This window comes from Anas platyrhynchos, chromosome 2 (genome assembly GCF_047663525.1).
Source record: "Anas platyrhynchos isolate ZD024472 breed Pekin duck chromosome 2, IASCAAS_PekinDuck_T2T, whole genome shotgun sequence".
NCBI lineage: Eukaryota > Metazoa > Chordata > Aves > Anseriformes > Anatidae > Anas > Anas platyrhynchos.
This window is the reverse complement of record NC_092588.1, coordinates 104249286-104271323: the sequence shown is the minus strand read 5'-3', so window position 1 is coordinate 104271323 and position 22038 is coordinate 104249286. Positions and strand designations below refer to the sequence as shown.

At 35.5% G+C, this 22038-nt stretch overlaps 1 protein-coding gene across 1 annotated transcript in view; it reads right to left on the bottom strand.

Moving 5' to 3' along the window:
• The window catches only part of CNTNAP2 (contactin associated protein 2), a 1145390-nt gene that overhangs the window by 173919 nt on the left and 949433 nt on the right, over nt 1-22038 (bottom strand). The window contains exon 15 of the mRNA XM_027451306.3: nt 10954-11081. Within this exon, the coding sequence (XP_027307107.1) occupies nt 10954-11081 (128 nt within the window). The remainder of the gene's footprint in view (nt 1-10953; nt 11082-22038) is intronic.

The following is a 22038-nucleotide window of genomic DNA, read 5'->3' as shown; positions in this document are numbered from 1 at the left end:
TGAGGTTTCAAGTCTGAAACTGGACACACAGGCTGCAAGCTCTTGAGAGTATTTATCTTAGGCTATCTGTTCTCCACATATGATTGGCTGTGCAAACATAAGACCACCTGGGTATGGTAATTTGTTATTTGTGGTGATGAACACAGTACTAACGGATTTAAGTACCACCTGCATTTTTCAAGTATTTGTATCATTGCTGTGTGACTTGTGGTGACAATATGGGCAATACAAAGGCAATTCATGACTCCAGAATGAGTAGAGATGGATCCCTTCACTAGTCATAGGATGTATTCATTCAGGAATTAATCAAACTATTCATCTTCTGGGATTCTGCCAACATTTACCAACAGGACAGAAGTATCATAATCAATAGCATTGACTGCTGCAGAGTTGTTTAGGGAGATGAGTAGTTTTTTTTTTTTTTTTTTTTTTTTTGACCTACTGTGTGAATGTTGGGTGGGACATTAATTAAGATAAACTTGTAGTTGACCTCTCTGCTAACACCTCTCTGGCCTTACAGGGAAACAGAAGACTTGATGCTTATCAGTAGCTAGAGAGAACTGCCATATGGAGAAACCTTATGTGCAGGTTAGACTACTGTATGTTTGAAAGATGAAAATATTTTTCTCTAAATGACACTGAGAACAATGATATCAACACCATTATCAAGATTGTCCTTTACTGCCCAGAACTAGGAAAGGTGGGACTTATAGATCTTTACTCACAAAAAAACAATCAGCATGTGACTGTTCATTCCTTTTCTTGATTGCAATGGTATAATATATTTAACAAGCATAAAGAGACTGAAGCAGGTGATGTATGAAAAGAGCCTGGGGGTACAGGATTTGCTTAGTCTGAGAAAGACTTGGAAGGGAGCTAATAGCTGCTTTCACTGCCTGATAGGTAGTTCCAGAGAAGAATAATCCCATCTCTCCTCAGAGATGCAAATCAAAAAATTGAGTTAACAGTCACAGATTACAAAACAGAAATTTCCCACTGGATATAAGAAAAATATTTTCACAGTTAGAGCAGTTAAGCACCGGAACATGTTGCCCACAGAGACTGCACAAAATATATCCTCAGAAATTTTCATAGAATGAATAGAAAAGTCCCTACACAAACTGATCTGGGTTAGAAGTTATTCATGCTTTGAGCTGGAGATTTTTGCTAGATGACCTCAGAAGTCCCTTCCAACTTCAGTTAACCTATGATTCTATGATTCTTGCAAAGCATTTTATGTTTCATGATCTTTAAGAATTTAATATCTTGCTTTAGATTGTGAGAAAGATATAAAGCAATTCTCAAAAATAGCATAAAATGTTGCTTTCATTCTGTGTCATCATCCTATAGTTTTTCTGACTGGAAGGTGGAATATTCTCTGCTTTTTGAGTAATTGATTTACTGTTGTGTTAATTGTTTTATTGTTGTTGGTTTTTGTACATCTTTTTTGAACAACTGGTTCCTCCCTCACTCCCACTCCTATATGAAATAGAATTAAACAGTGACAAAAAGATTCTTTTTTAAAGTGTTGAAAATCAAAGTCAAAATGATGTCCTAGTATCAATCAGCATTGGACTTGATAACAACATATTCAGTTTCAGATAACTTCATATGTTATTCAGTGTTGGTATGGCAAATGTTTCTGTGAGTTTCTCTCCTTTTGGGGTGGGAACTTAACACACTTATTGCAAAAATCCCTTACCTACCATGTTTTGGAAGCATCTTGGCTTTCTTGAAAGGTATCCTACCAACTATGGTCAAGTCTGCCTGCCTGCATATTAAATAATAAGGTACAATAAAAGTTCATAACAATAAATTGTCATAGCAAAACTAAAATAAATGGTATATGAGTGAATGGGATGTAGAAACATTAACTCTGTTCTTGGGGTAAAAATTGTCTTACAGTGACTTTAGTTCCTCACTTTTAAAAAGCAGAACTAATTACATTGTAAAGCAAAAGTTTCTATCTACAGGATTTCATGAAACCAAGGGTAAATAATAGCATACAGATATAGCATGCATGTTGGAAATTGATTAATGAAAGTAAAGGCGAACTGGATTTTGAACACATAAGTCACTATTGCTTCTCTTTCCATAACTGTATCTGTGAAGGTTGTCCTACTGAAGAAAGTTACTTTTCTTAATTTGATTAAATCACCTTTGCAGAAGATTCTGCACAAATGAGAGTTGAAATATGGGCACAAAAAAAAAAAAAAAAAAAAAAAAAAAAGTTAGAATTTGCTACTTAATATTATGAAGCCAAAAGCTTCACGATTCTGAAAGTTTAGCTAAGATTTCCCAAGTACAGATTGCTGTAAGGTCTTAGGAGTAAATGGATAGAACTGTTTTGAATTCCTTTAATGTGAAGAAAAATATGGTTCTAGAAAGTAATTTTTTTTTTCTTTCACTCCATTTAATTCCACCTGAACTTATGAAAATTTAAAACCTTTACTAAAACGATCAGTATTTTCTCTTCCCTTCCCTTCCCTTCCCTTCCCTTCCCTTCCCTTCCCTTCCCTTCCCTTCCCTTCCCTTCCCTTCCCTTCCCTTCCCTTCCCTTCCCTTCCCTTCCCTTCCCTTCCCTTCCCTTCCCTTCCCTTCCCTTCCCTTCCCTTCCCTTCCCTTCCCTTCCCTTCCCTTCCCTTCCCTTCCCTTCCCTTCCCTTCCCTTCCCTTCCCTTCCCTTCCCTTCCCTTCCCTCTTTCCCTTCCCTTCCCCATCCCAAGACATAATTAGATGTAACATGCTTCCCTAGTAGAGAGACCATTGGTGACAGTTTACGAAGCTTCTTTATTAGTTTATTTGGTGGTTGTGTGTTTCTTAGTGTTACTGAGTTGCCTTCTGTTTTGAGCTAGATGCTGTGCTGTGAGGTTAGAAGAGATCCTTTTTAGCTGGATATCCTCTTCTCTGCAGCCACACACTTTTCTATGTTTAAATGGGACCGAATTTGCATACTGACACATGGTGATGAAAGAGTCTGACCTTGCTCTACTTCACCTTCAATCATTTTTTGCCTTTTTCTGCTCTTTCTGCTTTTTAAATGTCAGTCAGTACTGCAAAAATATACAGGCCAAAAGTATTAAAGTGAGAAAAAAGTTTCACCTAAAAATGAGCATAGATATTTTTCTCCATTTTAAACCTGATTTCTGAGATTATTCAGGTTTATGAGGTGAAATTTAAAGGTGACTATAAGTTTATGCATGTAATTGACAGGATTCCAGTAACTTCACATTCCCCAGTTTAATCTAAGGTTCTCTTAATTCCTTACTTCTTTACTGACATCTTCTCATCACATCTCTTTGCACTTTGGGAACTGTTTCATCATTTCATTTTCAGATTTTGTACCTGCACAGTTTCTTTTCTTATTTTGCTGTAGGTAAGTGGTAAGATATTAATATGCACTACAGTCATATAGAAGGTAAAATTTTTGAAATTATAATTAAAGCATAACTTTAACAGGATTTGAATTTAATATGAACAGCTACTGTATGTCATCTATCAGACTAATGAGTCTTTGCCTAAATTCCCTAGGAATTTAGAGACAATACTTTACATTAAATGCTTCAGATACTTCTTTTTTTTTGCATTAAAGAAGATAAAATTAACCTGCATTATCATAATGATGATGTGAATTTGAATAAAATTAGCTCTTAGTTGCATTGAATTCTATACATGTAAAACATAAAGATCCTACCTCCTCTATGGAGTGTCACCATTTTTTTCTTTTATGGTCAGTTAGAGAATAGAACCTGGGCACTGACTGCCATATATTCTCATTATTTCACCAAATACATAAAGAGAATATAATTTATTAGGGCCTTGAAATTCAAACAAACTACCTTCTGGAGATTATACCAACATACAAATTTACAAATGATTGAATGCATGGGAGACTTAATTAATAGTAGGCAGGTCTACTTCTATCTTCTACCAGGTAAAGTGTGTTTGCCACTGTCTGGTTTAAATTTCATGACAACTGTGGAAAGCGTGGAGATGTAAATTGTGCAATTGATTCCTTGTACCGAAATTCAATATATGTATAAAACAGATGTAATTTGCATTCTAAAAGACAGTAGAGAGTGTACAAAAAGTAACTGGCAGGAAAGTATGCAGTAAAGGATCAAATATATATTCACTAATAATAAATACTCAGGACATACCCCTGTCCTTAGGGACAGCAATGTAAATTTTACTCATAATGAAAATACATGCTAAATGACAGCATAATCTCTAATACTTTCATCCATCACCAGGCATGGGTAAAAGTGGTGTAAGTTTTGCTTTTAATCAAACACTCAGACTCTACTAGATATTGACAATGCTTGAAAAGGTTTGAAAAAGAAGGGATTAAACTGCATCAAGAGTCAATGACTGCCATTAAGAGGTTCTCTCTTTATCTGTTCTGAAAGTAGTAGGAATCATTATTTAAAAAAAAAATAAAATTATTCATGAGAATAGAACAAACTATTAGAATTTTTCAAAGTAGCACCCTTCCGCATCTACACACTGCTGCCAACGAGTTTTCCAGTTTTCGTACGCCTCCAGGAACGCTTGGACCAGAATGCTGTTTAGCTCCCTCGTCACGGCCTCTTGAAGTGCCTCTACTGATGCATGATGCTTCCCCTTGAGCATCGATTTTATTCTCAGGAATAGAAAAAAGTCTGGCGGGGCCATGTCAGGGCTGTAGGTGGGCTGAGGAAGCGTTGCCACCTTGTGCTGGGCAAGATACTCCACTATGCGAAACGCTGTGTGGTTCGGCGTGTTGTCATGGTGCAGCCGCCAATTGTTGACGATGGCTGGGTGGATACGAGCAATATTTTTTTGCAGTCTTGTGAGGACTTCCACGTAAAAAACTGCATGAACTGTTTGTCCGGGTGGTACAAACTCTTTGTGGATGACTCCATATTGATCAAAAAAGCAAATGAGCATGGACTTTTGCTTGGATTTGCTCGTTTATGCTTTCTTGGGGTGTGGGGAAGCAGGGGTGTGCCATTCTGTGCTCTGCCGCTTACTCTCCCGGTCGTATTCAAACACCCACGTCTTGTCACCGGCCACTACATTGTCCAAAAAGTCGGGCTCCTCATTCACATGATGAAGAAGATCCTGGCAGATCGCTTTCTGGTTGGCCTTTTGCTCCTCTGACAACACTCACGGCACAAACTTTGCGCACACTTTCCTCTTTCCTCATGGCTAAGTTTTCTTTCACCATCTTAAAAACTTGGGTTTGAAGAATGCTCAAGTCATCAGCAATCATTCTGATACTCATCCTGCGATCACGGCTCAGTAAATTTTTCACTCGCGACACAGTTTCGTTGGTCTTGCTGGTCAAAGGGCGTCCTGAGCGGTCATCGTCTTCCACTCTTTCCCTACCTTCTTGGAACAGCTTGTGCCAGTCAAAAACACCCAATCTACCCATGGCAGCATCACCGTAGGCCTCCTTAATCATGTCGTGAGTCTCTTTGCCTGTTTTACCAAGTTTTACAGAAAATTTGATTGCGTATCGCTGCTCCATTAAATGCTCCATGATTCTCCGTGACGAGGCGTTTCGACAGGTTTTCACAGTAGAAGCGACCTGCTCTCTTCAACAGCCAACAGCCAACTGCTGATTTTTCCCAGTGTTTCCAATATCCCTCTCCACAGATCCTGCGCATGCAGACTGCCTCTTGTCCGCCCGTTCGCCCAGGAAAAAGCCAGTCCTACTACTTTCAAAACAAACCATGTATATTCTAACAAGATCAGTCTCACATAAAGGTTTTGTTTGTTTGTTTGTTTGTTTGCCTTGCATTATTGACTAGGTGATTTGGGGATTACTGACTGTATATGGCCGTGTTTTTTCCAGTTTGCCAATATTATAATATTAACTCTACTTTTCCTTTATTGTCTTGCAGTATTTGTAGGCATCCTGCTGCTTCAGGTAGACAAAAAAGACGTCTAAAAAAGGATTATAATTAAATTTTATGTGATCTGTATTTCTTCCTTCTCTGTAAAATGCATAGTACTCAAGGGCAGGGTTTGCTCTCAGAAAGCAAATAACAGAATAAAACTTGACAGTGAGTGGGACAAATTAGAGAATATCACATATGACCCATAAGTCAGTGTGATTTATGATAAATTGTGTCACAAGTATTTATTCCATGAATACACTTTTATGCAAAGTTTGTACTGAAAGAGAGCTTTATGGACAAATTATAAACCTCATAAAACAATGTTTTATGGTGAAAGTATTGACAATTTATAGTCAGTGCATGAACACAGTGATAATGAATTTTACCAATTATTTTTGTATGTAGAAAGATCTCTTGGTGATCCTTACAGTGCTGTAGAGACTATCTCCTAATTTACTAGGCCAAAATTCCTCCCATTATACAAAGAATGATTGACTCAGATTAAGATTATCAAAAAGAAGGAAATATTTGTTGGAATTTAAATAACTCCAGATGTACAAATTCAAATACTATCAACCCCCCAAAAACATCAAGATAATTCCAAGCTGATTTGCAATTCCAGAGACATTAGGTCTCCTCATTTTGGTACTGTCCACCAAGGACTATTTAAAGTAGATCTTATCTTGCTGAAAATGTACATAACAGTGTTATCAATTCAGTTTGCATATTTCTGACTTATGACATCAGAGAATTCTTTCTGAATGTAATTATAGTGTGTCTGAGATTTTGTTGCAAGTAAAAAGGGATGACAAGACTATCATCCCAAATGATAGTGCTCCATTTGGAGCACTTTGCTTCCTAGGAAGGATATGAGAATATGTGTAAGAGAAACCACCGGAGGAAATACTCTTTCCCATGGCTACCTTTAAAGCTACAGATTTAAATGATTTTAATGAGAAAGAGAAATGCCTTATGCAAACAATGGAAGTTTTGCAGCTCCTATTTTCAGAGCAGGCTAAGTTTTATTCATAGTACCAGAAATAGCCTATAGTTTTATGAGACAACCAGTCATAGTCTGAAATTTACTGTGAGGTAAGAAAAGAAAGAGTTCTCTTAGACACAAAAAGAAATTCCAGAAAATCTTTTTGGTATTGTTGAAAACATTTCCTCACCAATACTAAAACAAATTCAAGTTAAAATAAATAATCAAAACAAATAAATAATCAAAGCAAAACAGGGTTAAAGGTAAACAGAAAGAGATAGACTTATCCACCGGAAATGAAGTTATTTGCGTTGGTTATTAAACAACAATCAGTTATTAAACACCTAATAGAATGTATGTTTACTCCGAAAGTTTTAGAAGGATGACCTAGTGATTCATTCTCTTCTCTTGCATCTCTGAGGAAAGCAACCACATATGAAGAATAATCACAGCAATTTGATTAACTGAACTGGATGATCCCTATCCAAATCATGAGTGGACACAGTTACTCATTTTATCTTCAAGAAATTCAACTGAAAATTCAAATAACTCTTAATTGATTTTATTATTATCATTATTTAGGCTGTTTTCATTAAAAAAAAAAATACACACACACACACACACAAAAGAAAACAAAAAAAACAACAAAACAAAACAAAACAAAACAAAACACCCACTTCTCCTATGTGCTAGTAGAATCAGAATGACTGTGACATACAGCTAGAACAATATTGTAGTGTTATTTGGATATATTTGTATCCCACTTGAATTACACTATGTACAGTCCAGTGCAACAAATAAATAAATACATGATGGGGTAAATAGCTGAGGAAATTCAGCAGACAAATTTTTAAGATTATTAAATGTAGCTACAGTTACTGGGAATAAAAAACAAACAAACAAACAAACAAACAAACAGTTAAATTCTTAAATGGATCAACTGTTGACCTGTATTTACCATACTTATTATAGATGATTGCAAAGTCATACAAAGTTCATAAAATTGCTGGGGAAAAAAAATAAAAAGTTTTCAATTTTTCTACATGTCAGACTGAGCTGAAACTAGATGGAATAGATATCCTGCCCTTAGGACAATGTGAGCTTAGTTCATTAGTGTTCTAGGAAACCTATTGTCAGTTTGGAATATAATGAAAATGGGCTTGGCATATACATGGAAAACAAACTGAACATGTGGTATATTGGAAGTATTTTACTGAAGGAATACAAAAGACACATTGCCAAAGCGTATGAGTAATGACCCTGGCAGTTGCTGTCTTTTTTCAGATATCTATAGGGTGGTTTTAACCCACAGTCACCAAAAACACCTATGTTCAAACCACCATCTGATTAATTAAGCCAACTCTGTTAGAATGCTCCAACAGGAAATAAGAGTGAAATCAAAAGCAATTTTTAGAAGTGAAAGAAAGTATCAAATCACAAAAGGAGTAATGATAAGCAATACTCAAAATCAATGAATAAGGGCTCAAAGTATATTTCCCTAGACAACACACACGAGCAGTCAAATGCACACAGACAAAAACAAAATCAATGCACTGATATAAGAATCATATTTTGATTAGTTCTTGAATTTCTGTCATCTGTCAAGGAGACCTTTTTGTCTGTCACTGCAGATCCTAAGTGAACAGTGCTGTTACTGGACTTTATGAAACATTGGCTTACAGAGAACCATAGTCAATGCAGCTGCTTCTTCCCTCTTTGAAGATGGAGATGGAAAAGAAATTAAATCTGAGATGAGTAAAAAACATCTTCCCCTTAAATTCTGTTTTTGCTATGGCAGAAATGAGACAAAAGGAAAACTGACTCAAAAAGAAAGGCAAATGCATGCAAACGAACTTGTGATGTGACAAAAATATCAAGATCTTGAGTATTAATAATGTCAGTTTTGATGCATGTAATACATGCATTATATACATGCAGAATACATACAGAATTAATCATGGATTAATTCTGTTTTATAAAATTCCTTTCCACAAACTCAACATTTTGGATCTTTGTTCCCTTGGACACATTTTGAAATTTTCAAAATTTTCCCTAGGACAAAACACTTATATTCCAATAAGTTGTAATCTATGGTGAGACAGCAGTGGCCTGGGGTACAGCAACTGCTGTATGTGGTCAAGACAGAACATAAAGGAGAGTGCACAGGGAATATAAAATGGAAACTTTTATTAACTGCAACGGACTGTGATTTGTATTATCTCCTGTGAGAAAACTTATACTGGCTTCCTGACTATAATACATGGCCATGGAATTAAATTCAAATTTATTCATAGGCAAAATTTCTTTAAAACTACATATTATATCTGTAAAGTTCCAACAGAAAATTCAGTTAGACAGGGTGTTAGAAGTACACCCATTCAGTTCCCCAGATAGTAAAGGCTACTGTGCTCTCAAATGAGGTTTCATATGTATGGATATTCAGAAATGGCTCAGATTTCAGAGACTGATATTTACAGAAGCACTCATATTTAGGATATGAGGAACAAAGGTGCAAGAAAGATGCTATTTGTTATTCCTTACTCATCAGTTGCAGTTTCATTTTATTATGAAAATGTTTGTCAGATATAGTTCGGAAACATAGTGACCTGTGATTAATAAAACACCATAAATAACAAGCACCATATAGGTGATGTGAAAGTTGCTAAAACATCTCATGATATTATGTCATCTCAAGACCACAAACAAAAAAAGAAGCTAAGCAAACTCAGGTGTCTCAATAAGCAATGGCCTACAGTTTTCTGGCACTGGACTGGGAGCCAGAAGACTGTCTTTTGTTATTGTTCTTCTGAGCAAAAATGTCCTCAGCTAAGATTAAATACGTTAGTTTAAAGCGGGGGTGATAATACTGCCTTAAGGTACTTAGAAATGGGCAAATGGCAAGCATGTAGCCATAACAGGGCAGATGAGGGAGGGCAAACCAAATCTATCCCTATCAAGTCATGTTGGATGCTGGTTAGAGCAGTGTTGTTCAGCTTGCATATACTGTGCCCATTCCGTCAATATTTTTACATCACTGCAATCCCACAGGTTTATATAAATGGGCTCTTCATTGACATCTGAGGATGGATTTTGTATCCATTATAGATCATTAAAATATGAGTAACTGTAATTAAATCTGACAATATTTCCTTACTACACCTCTTGTAACAGAATGCACTTCAAATCTTCAAATACAGAGGATGAGTATAATCCTTGTACCAATTGCACAGTTAAGTTCTTAAAGTGTGGTTTCAAATGACCTTAAGCTTTGCTTTCAGTGGTAAATTTCACATTCTGAAATACCAAATATACTGAAGTATTCAAATAGATTAAAAGAAGAATACAATCCTTCTAACTGCATACCCACTTTTTTTGTGTATGTGAAGTAGAAATTTCATCCTTTATACTGATTTACTCTATCACCTGCTGATCAAATTGGAGAATGTTTATCTCCCATACAGCTTTAGCCTGAAAATCAGGGACTGCTATAAAAAAACAAAACAAACAAACAAACAACAAAAAAAACACCACCACCACCACCAAAAAAACCTTGTTTTACAAATAAATATTTAGCTTTGATATGTTTAACACTAAATAACAATCTTGTTAAACTTTATACAGCTGTAAACATAGTTTACAGCAAGAAGTTTTGCCATCATGCTACTATTTATACCCCATAAACACAGTTTACAGTGATATGCCTACCAATGCTAATGGCATCGACAGCAGCACTCAACAGAAGCACAGATGTTGAAAGATATTCTTATGCAATCTATATCACTATTTATATCTACATAAACTTAGTTGAATAGTCTAGTTACCACATTTACCATAAAAAAAAGAGACACATATCCACATTTTAAAAGCAAAGCTGAATAATTATACATGCAGTTACATAGATAAAAATTCTCAAAACACATCATGCTTCCATAGAAAAAGGTCTCTGACTAGACAACCACTTGTCAAAATTTGCATAGGGAATCCACAATATTACTAAGTTAAAATTTATTTATTTATTTATTTATTTATTTATTTATTTATTTATTTTTCTACCTGTGATTAAGTGGAAGAAAATTAGCCAACTTACGATCTCCTTGACAGCGTACAGGACCTACAGATATCTTGGCTTCAGACCCAGGCCGGTCAATGTCTCCAACAACAACTTGACTCACTGGTAGGTGCTCTTTGTATGACAACATCCCAGTGTCTTTTCTCCTGAATTATAAGAAAGCAGTTGTGAAATACATAAAATAGTTTGCTTCATCACGATTGTTGCCAATAAACTAATGCAATAATTATACCAGTAAAATACTATCCTATAAAAATATTTCCCAAGTGACATCCGTTTGACTAATATACCAATAAATGCGTCTGTTTACTTGAAAATGAATGGATAGCAGGTACACAGTCAGAGGAGCAGTTTTTGGCATGGCCTGGCCTGTATTCAGCTGGAATTCTTTGAGTCTTACTGCTTTCCAGGCTGACTAGCTCCATAGTATTGGGTAACAGTTTGCTGTTGATTTCTTTGCTGTGAATGGGAACACAAGTAAGACTTCCTCAGGTGTCTTCTTTGCTCTAGTTGATGACAGTTACTATCCTAATGATAAGACCTCTACATACCAAGGAAATAGTGTTTCTTTTAAATTTAATATTCTAATGTTATCTAAAAGAGAGATATTGAAGGCTAATTGTCTGAAAAGGCTTATCATGTTTGTCCTGTTATTTTTAACGCTAAGTGACTAAGTCCCAAAATCTAAATCTGTGAATCTAACCATGAGTATGCAGCTATTCCTCAAATTCCATTTCAGTTGGTAAGATCCCTAAAAATTGATTTATAGTCATGTAGAAACTGCTTGTCTCAACTGCAGTGAGTAACTCAGTTTCTTTTTCATGCCTAGCTCAAATCACTATACACCGATACAACACGTAATCTTTATCATTTCAGGAGCTGAATACGGTTGGCATGTTGAAGGCTGTTTCTTCCAAATAAAAAATAAAAGAAACCAAATTTAATTAGATGACTCATGTCTCAGTTACTTGGTTTTTGTTTGTTTGTTTGTTTCTTTCTTTCTTTGACATAAACACATGGAAAATAAAAAGTATCCACACAGGGACACAGGGAAAAAAAGCACTATACATTTTAACAAAAAAGAAAGCAAGAGGAAGTGTAATGAATTCATCTTTTTTTTTTTTTTTTCCTTTGTTTCTATCTGTACCTTGCCATGTTATTGAGCATTTGAAGTAATCAACTTCAGCACAGGATGAAGGATGTGGAAAAGACACTGAAGTGTAAAGTATGAATGTAACTGGTAAAGAGTTCAGGAACCTGGAAGTCTTTCATTTCTAACTTAGATGATTCCATGATCTGACTCATTAAATTGCTAATAACTGGGAATCACTGCAGGGATTTCAAGATCTGAGATAACATTCAGAGTTTTCCATTAGCATATTCTCCAGTCACAATCCTCACTAGGTCCTTCTGAAGATATGGAAGTTACGAATTATTTTTTTTTTTTTAGTACAACTAAAGGAATTAAGAAAAAAAAAACACATTTTCGAGTGACAGCTAATTGGAAGTGGTGTCTCAGCGATGAGGGAGTAATTAAAGATTTAATTACTAGAGCTTTTCAAACAGTATGTCTGTGTTCCTTAGCTGTATGTTCTTCCTCTTCAGAGCACTTGACTTTCTTCCTGGAACTTTTATATTGCAGAGATCATTAACTCTGTTTGGACACAGCTAGACCAGGTGCTATGAACAGAGGTCAGCAAGGCTGTTACAAGGGACTGCTAAAAAGGAAGGAAAATGGAGAGAAACCCTCACAGCTTCTACTGCAGAGTGTGCTAGGTTGCACTTTTCATCTATAGGTTGCAATACACATTAAAGATATTTCATTATCATAAATTTGGAGACCAGAGATATAAGAAAAAGGAGATTATATAATCTCCTTTTCATATAAGAATCTTTTCATATAAGAAAGACAAAGAGGTAACAAATCCAGGTATGAAGTCCTAATCTTCCATCTCTGTTAAAGACAGAAATCCATAGGAAACATTCTCTTCTAATAGAGGATACATATACATCATCACTTTACATTTTGTGAGATCTTCCTCTGAGACTGTCTTTCTCTGCAGATTGCTGCTCTTTCAAAGAATGCTTTATTTAAAACAAAGAATTATTCAAAGTGTAGTAAAAAGTATTGGCATTCTTCTTATTTCATTCTCCTATCACAGAAAGAGCTAATATTTCTGCTGCAAATAAGGATGTCAAAGGGCAGTCCTTTTCTTATTGCCAGTAACTGTCACCTCCATTAAAGGAAATAAAAGGTAATAATGATTTCACCCTCTTCTTCATTGATCATGTTTCTACTCATTCTAATATGTTATTTGTGCACTTAATGGTATGGTCATTTTAAAACTGTTGTCATGAAAACAAAGCTAAATACCACAGCTATTTTCTGGAATAGCTGTATTTTCTGAAAATTGGTTTATTGTCTCATCATTGCAGGAAAGACATTCGCCCCTGCAAAAGAACTGTTACTGAGTGGTGAGAGTACTAGACTGAGTAGAAAAAAATTACTTGTCTTTTCTTCAACAGAACCTGTGTAGTTTGTTTTCTGTTAAAAAATAAATAAATAAATAAAAAGGATAATGATAGCTTTTGTCACCCCAGCTGTGCACTAAAAAAAAAAACAAATACCTTTGAGAAACTAAGTGGCTCTTTTATGATTTTCAAAGGTACTTGTAGTTCCTCCGGACATACTAATCACTGCTGACAAAGTCAAAAAAGTTATAAACCAAAGACTGATTATAATGCTTGTCCTTGTACTACATATTTGGAAATAATCACAGCTGGAATACTCAGTTCCAAGAAGTGATAATGCTTCCGCCAGTATCTAAAGATTTTTCACATTAAGAGGGTGAAGAAAGTCTCTGAAGTTTTTCCTCACCAAAGAAAATCCCCTTAAGAGAATAAAGATTGAATTCAGAGTGTGTCAGATTCCAGCTAATAGACAAATGGGAGATGAATGAATCTGATCAAATCCTGTAATTATTACCAGGAGATATTGATGAGATCTCTGTGTAATTTTATATTTCTAATTTTTGTTCCTATATATAACAGTCTGCAAAGTGCTTTAGGGTGCCTTTGAATGAAAGCAGAAGATATAAGATTTATCATTTTTTTGATTATGATCATCTACTTTATAAGCATTCTGTGGTATGGAAAAAAGAAATACATTATGCATGTATCAGCAAATGACATATTCAAAGTAATGATAAAATTCTGTATTGCTATTAATTTGTTTATATAATGATTTTATACTAACAGATTTCTAATACCAGAGTATCTTTTTTTCTCCAATATTGTTAGACATCACTTAATTATCAGTCCAGTCCTAAACAGGAGAAAACATAAAGAATATACTACAGGTAGGAATGGACTTATAAAGTATGCTTACATGACCTGAGGAACTTGAATTGCTTTGAGAATTTCAAACAAACAAACAAACAAACAAAACACATACTGGATTGAAACAGCTGTGTTAAGCACTTATTAATTAATTATTAGTAGTGATTTGAAGAACACAAACTCCCAAGCATTCCCATTTAGAAAAGATATAATTATCTACCTCTCACAAGATCCCATACTGTAATACCTGAATTTCCATAATATATTTGAGAGACATTAAGTCCAGCAAATATCTGAAAATATCTCTAAAAAAAAAAAATCACAAAAGGTACAGATGTGCCAAGTATTAATGCTTTCTTTCTTCCAAAAATATATAGCAATAATTTTATTTACACTAGAACCACTACGAAAAGTTAATATTACAGAGTATTTCATGAACAATGCAATTTTGGCAGCAGCACTAATAAACTGGAAGTGAGTTACTTGGAAATATGCAAACTGTAATTAACAGGATTAAAAAGATGGTAAACAAAAGCTAGGATTTAAGAGGAACTAGATAACTTTGGAAAGGTTTTGATGAAATTTACTTAACTTCTTTATGTGCATACAAAGCAGAACAAGAACTATACAGATTGACCCTATTCCAAGGGTCCTGCCCTATTTACGAATTGTATAGTGATAACAATATACTCTAGGTTGAACACTCCTATTCGCACTTGAATAGACTGTTCTCATAGATTCTTATAGATCCCTCGTGCCTTTCCCACGTCTTGTCACTGCAGGCACCCTTATACATTAAGTTGGACCTAATGACACCTCTGATTTGGCTGCCAAGGGGTATTATGGAACAGTTCTCATTACCAGATGGGAACATAAAAACTGATGGAGCATCATAACTCAATTCTATTTTTTTCATACTGACATTAGAAAGGCTGAGGTCCTATGAAATTTGCTATTCTCACATTTAGTTAACATAGTGACTTTTAGTAATAAGAACTGTAACATTTTATTGTATGAATACTAAAAGCAATTATCTAATAAAATGTATTTTTAACATCTGTACTGTCGAATATACTACTGGAAGACCTATGCAAATGTGTGATGAATTCTTTATTTATTCAACTAACTATCTATAAGCCTTTGGATCATGTCCAATCAAACTATAAGACCAAATGTGCTTCAGCCAGCATTTTGTAAGGCACAAGGATCTGTATTGGAAAAAAAATATTAAAAATCTCAGAGCAGCAGCTTGGGGTTTTCATTTCTTGGACTTCTTGACAACTTTGACAGTTTTATTTTGTATGACTGAATAAGCTAAATAAAAATAATTGAGTATGGCATGACAAAATAACAGATGGCTATAGTTAATGCTGACTTCAGCCCATATATGCCTGTTGACTTCAATAAGGTTCTAAAGTGCATAATTTAGTGTTGAATTTGGTCCAGAAAACTTAATGAAGAATGGGACTTAGTGCACCTAGAACATGTCTGAAAAAAATGGTTACATAAACTTTACCATTCCTCCCACTTCTCCACTAGCATTTCCTGTAGAGTTCATTCTACACCTACGCATATTCCTCCTACAACACTTAAACCAATCTATGTTTCACACAAAGTTACCAAGCAGAACACGAGTGTGTAGTGATTTAACTAACCTCTTCATTGCTTCTATAACTACAATACACAATATTTTTGGGAAAAATCTAAGTTAAGCACACCTTGGAACAGAGTGCTTGATTAGATAACTTCATAAAATCTTCATGCAAATGTTAAGTAGGTAGGCCCTACCTTCCAAATTTGCATCTTCTGGTAAGCATTTTTCATGCTTATCCTCTCTTTTGTATTTATATTCCAAACTATTGTCTTGGTTGGGATTGCTTATTATACTATATAGGGGTTGGGATTGCTTATTATTATTATATAGATGATATTATTATATAGAACACTTTTATAGATGATATTATTATATAGAACTCTTTTCAGGTTCTGTGAAATAAAGATTGTTAGTAAGATGCCTCATATGAAAAATGTGGTATTCAGGTGTGTTTGATTCTGCTTTCTGTAAAAATTACAGTTATCCTACTTTTATATCACAGGTGACATTTTGGGAAACACAAAATTTACATTACTTGGTATCATCATATGGGAAGTAAGAGTATCAGCATCCTTTTTCTCAATAATAAAATATTTAAATAGCCAAGAAAAGAGACAAAAAATCGGGAAAGTAATAATGTTATATACCATTACAAGTAAAATTCCAAGAGAATTTGCTATTCAGCTATTTATTTCCCTTCTGTAAGGACCCCAACCAGGTATTGATTGATTTTTAAGAAAAGTTAGGTATTTGATTTTCAGTAAGTTCTTTCTGGTTTGAACTGAACTCAAGCTTTCATTCTAATAATCACAAATCTTGTTTTCTTTCTCTATAATCAATAATCTTTCTTTAAACATTGTATTTTCATGGTTTTACACATGGTCTACTAATTGTCTCCCCTCAGTAGACCTTGGGTCCCCTTTAGTTCTTAGTCAGAGTTAACTATCACATTGTAGTTTATATTTTTCTGCAGTCTTAGCCCTAGAAGATTGTTTTCCATTTATTTTTGTGGGTGTGTGGAAGAACAGAAACTCATAAGAGTGAGTACTCTCAAAGGAACGCTTACCCCATCAGGACAGGACAATTTTATCTAGTCTGTATTGTGTGGCATACAGCTTGAGCATCTGTAGTTCCTCATTCAGCATGAGGACCTCTAGGTTAAGATTGGTTGAGACTGCCCTCCAGACTAGGAATCAGTGATCCTATATATTATTTTTTACTTCTTACCTAATAAATAGAAAAGTTGCTTCTAACTGTAAAGTTACTAATAAGAGTGATTCCCAAACAAATTCTCTCAATAGAGTGAAGTCATCAGCTTTTGTTCTTGTTTGTTTGTTTTGTGTGACCTATGAAAGGTAAACCCTTCAAATTAACCAGTAACTACAACAGAGGTCAGGAACAAACAGCTATTTCAAACTTTAAGCTATGCCAGAGCCAAATGGAAGAAGGACTTTATAACAGCCACTGCCAAAACCAAAACCAAACAACAACAACAACAAAAGTGAAGGAATGTCTACAAATTGTGTTATAAAAATGATGTATAATATTTCTACATCTACTGGGGAAGGAAAGTGGTGTCTAATATCATGAAAGTGCTTTAGTTAGAGGAATAATTAAATATCCATCTACAAAGCATTTTAAATGTACCCACAGTCATCAGAAATAATTATATGAAACTGAATGCTCCAGGATATACAAGCACATTTAAAGCAATGGTGCAGCATAGAGGTAATTAACAGTTTTTTGTTTTTTTTAATTATTTATCTTTTTTTTTTTTTTGCAACAGAAACACTCTGGTATAAAGTATAAGTAAAACATGAATACTTGTCATTTTCCCTCTGCTTGTAAACACACACATATGTCTGAAAATTACTTTCATTGCAACTGCTCTTTCTTTTAATTCTCTTGCTAAAAAGACAAATAACCTTATTTTATAATGATATGCAAATTTTTCTTGGCCCTGGCCCTGCTTAAGCAGGTCCTGGCCATGCTTACTGGGAAATATCTGGACATCACCTGGTGATAGGAAGTGCAGAATACTTGTTTTCCATCATGGCCATGGCCATGCCCCCTCCCCCCTCCCCCCTCCCCTCCCCGCCCCGCCCCGCCCCTCCCCTCTCCTCTCCCCTCCCTCCCCCCCTTCTCCCTTCCCTTCCCTTCCCTTCCCTTCCCTTCCCTTCCCTTCCCTTTATTTATCTGCATTAGGTGAAGACAGAAATTAGAATGTAATAATTTGGCTGCAAAGGCTTAGGGCCTAAAGTGTTTGCATCTGGTGCAGTCAGAGCCTTGACAATGTTGTGCTGCACTTTAATGCAATAAATATGTTAATTTGCCAAATGTTGATGCATTTTTTTCTTTCCTGATGGCTTAAATGTAGCTTACTGCAGATGTTTCTTGCCTTAAAATGAAAGTCTATGAGATAAAAGTTGCCCCATGGAGGTAAGGGATACTGAGACATCTATCACCTCTAACTGTAAGCAAAGGCTACACAAGCAACTTTGCAGAGGCTGCAGTCACTGATTACAGCTCTCTGCTATTCCAGACAGCCACACTACATAATCTTCTTTAGAATCTGATCGCATCTCAAATTAGGAAGAATTTGGCTACTCAACCCCAATACTCATATCTGAAAGCTGTTCCAGAACATTCATGCTAGCTATAAAGCCAGCATGAATTCCAGGTTTAAATACTCAATTCACAGGACATTCCTTTTTTTGTGTTCGCAAATGTCACAATAAATATTTCTTCCTTGTTCAGTAGTGTATTTTACTGCAATGTATTTTTAGGGAAAATGGTATCACAACCTTTCAGTACATAGGAGATGGAACACAATGCAGAGACAAATCAGCTTTTGCCAGTCCCATATAGTGCATATAATGCTGTGCAAAGATTGTAGTTTGCCCTGAGAAGCAGTCTGGCTACACTGGCAAGGACAACACCTGAGCAAATAAGCCTTGCCAAAAGCCTTCTGAGAAACATGAACAGAAGAAATATTCTGTGGGATCAAAACAATAGTCCACCTGCTCCATCCTCCTGCTGCAGACAGTGGCAATAAGAGATGCTACTCAGGGTGAGTGTGTGAGCCTGACTCTTTCTGTCATCTGCTGACCTTCTACTCCCCCACCAGCTACCATCATCATATTAAAAATGTTACAGGGTGCACAGTGCTTACCGTTTATTGACCTGTTATGTATGAATCTGTTATGTCCTTTCCTGAACATACTTACTTTGTCTGCTTGCACAACCTCCTGTGGCAGCAAGTTGCAGAAGTTTACAACCAGCTGTGTAAATGCGGTGCAATTGCCTGAAGTAACTAGGAAAATAAAGCTAACGTTCACATTTTAAAGAAAATGTACAGCATTGAAGAGGCTTTCAGGGTAGGGCGTAGTTGCATTACCTGAGCGTTCCCTGGGCTTCCAATGTTAGATGCTATAGCGCTGGGGGAACCTGGTGTGCTAGCTCTAAGGAACAGTAGAGTGGAGTGGAGACACTGTGGTTAGGCTCTGTGACCAGGTGAGGACTCAATTGTTCTTGTGCACACCGAGACCAATAAGCTGCACTTTTTGCTATCCCTAGCCAAGGACCTGATATGTTTTGACAAATGCTGTACCCTAGTGTACTTTTGCTCATTATAATATCATAATAATACCAAAACACACCTCCATCCCAAAAGCTACCCGCCTCCAACGTGCAACTACCCCTTACTGAGCATGTGCTCTGAATTTCTCAGAGACTATTACTTTAAACGGAGATGGGAGAACTTTTTACCAATCATAACTAAGATATGCTTGACTAGAGTCACTCAAGCTCCACCTAAAAGATAGAAAATAATATAAATTGGCCTAAGAGAGAGGGGATGTTAGGGAAGATACCACTGTCAGGGGAGATACCATCCCAAGGGAATACAACATACTTAGGACCTCCTGGCTCCTGGAACCAGTCAAAGAGCTGAGCCTCTCTTCCCCCCCATTGGGACACCTTTGGGTGAGATTTGACCACTTGGTTATAAATCCTTCTAGAGTCTTTGACCCTTTTAACATGTTAATTTCTATGCTGCACATCTGTAACACCTGTGTCACCTGTGTATTTCATGCATGCTAGCTTGCTTTTGCAGACAGTCACTATCGCCAGCAGTCCAAAGAATCTGTGTACCTGTTGCTGTAATAAAGCACACTTGATTGCATTGTTCCTGGTCATGATAGCTCTCATTAAACGTGACTAGAGTAAGGGTGGTTATACATTATTGGTGAATCCGTGACTGTGATAGTTCAGTGATCTGAATCCAACCAGACCCCTAACTGTTAATGCATTATTGGAGAATCTGTGATTGTGATAGTTCAATACCTTGAATCCGACCAGGCCCATAACGGTTAATACACCCCTTAATGCAACAGTAAAGAAGTACTTTTTTTTCCCCCATCTGTTTTAAACAGTTCTCATACCAATTAACTTGTTTATATCTAGCTTTGAGTGTCATTGTGTTATGCTCCAATGCACTGCATAGGTATGCTAATAGTGTTCCATTGTATATTATCATCTCTTATTTTTCTTTATCAAATGAAAAAAAAAAAAAGACTCTATGTGCATGCAATAACAATGCTGGGTGAAATTACCCCATTTCTTTCTGAGCAAAGTAACACACTGTTTGAAGGAACATCTTAAGAATACAAACAGAAAATGATTCAGTGAGGAAACTATGTTTACATATCATTAAGGAAGAGGAATTCAAAAATGGAAATGTATGAATTAACTGTTTTCCAACATCTTCAGAAAAAAAAAATCCGCACACAAAAAAATCCCACAAATTGTTTGCAAACAATAATTTGTTTCAAGATAGAGAGGACACACTGTTAATAAATGCAATAGAACCTGGAGGTCTACAGACACATTCTTTAGCTGTATAAACATAATATAAACTGTTATAAGGATTTATACATGGTTCTAAGTGATTTGCAAGTATTCATGTATCAGAAGAGGAAACTGAGATCATGTACAAATCATGAGTAGGTAGGTATACAAAAATCACAAATACATCACTAGAAATTCTTAAGAAAGTTTTAAGTAATGGCAGGTAGAAAAATTGAATTGTTTTGTTCAACTCTGGAACAGCTGAATAACTACTTTGCTAATCCTTCATTAGAGAAACTTGTAAAAAAAATCATGTTAACAGTAATAAAAACAGTTTAATGTTTCTTGGATTCTAGGATAACATTACTTATAAATCATCAACAGGAGTAAGCATCAATTGGTCAACTGATTGAGTCTTCAAAAAATATTATTCAGATCAATAAAATATGTTTTATTTTTCTTTGCTTTAGTTTTCTATAAAGAAAGAAAACATGAATTTAATGAATTTTCAAAATACTTTCCCACGTTGTTTACACACACAGTCTTCAGTTTTCACCATTGAATTTGTTCTGTAAAAATTGACTCCATTCCCCCATGTTCTCTTTAGTGTTCATTCTCTACTGAAGATGAAAAAGCTATAACAAAGTAGAAGACTAGATGATTTAGTACCCCATGAAACTTTTCCTTGAGATTAGGTCTTGGGAGCTGTAATTAAAATTAAAGTCAGTGTGCATTCTGGCAGTTCTAATACACATTATTTAAATTTTCTTTCTGAGTTGAGAACCCTTAAGATATGATAAGTCATCCTGTTTACCAGGAAAGGAGTGACAGCAGACATTGCTTCAAATTGTAATTCATTCTACTATCCTTACAGATACATTGTAAGTATAAAATAAGTGCTGGTGCCTTGTTTAACTGTGTGCCTACAGAAAAATAATGTGCAGTGTGTGAGGAGGACAGGCCTTACTGTCAAACTTTACCTTTGAGGTATTTTTTTGCAAGAAAAAATTGAGGATATTTATGGATAAAGATGACATGGATAACAACTAGGATATATATGTATATGGTGTCCAGATTGATGGAGGGGGTTTATATGACAACATAGATTAAGAAAAATAATTAATGTTTACATATTATCAAGAAACACAAAATTATCCTGAGCTTTTATTTTTATTATTTTTTATTATTATTATTTTTTTGTTCCCTTCACAGTTTTAGTGCCAATCCCTTTTTAAAACAAGTAATAGCATGCAGCAGTGTTAATACAATCTCCCTCAAGAACTTCAGCTCTGGAACCTGACTCTCCAAAAAGTCTCCAGTTG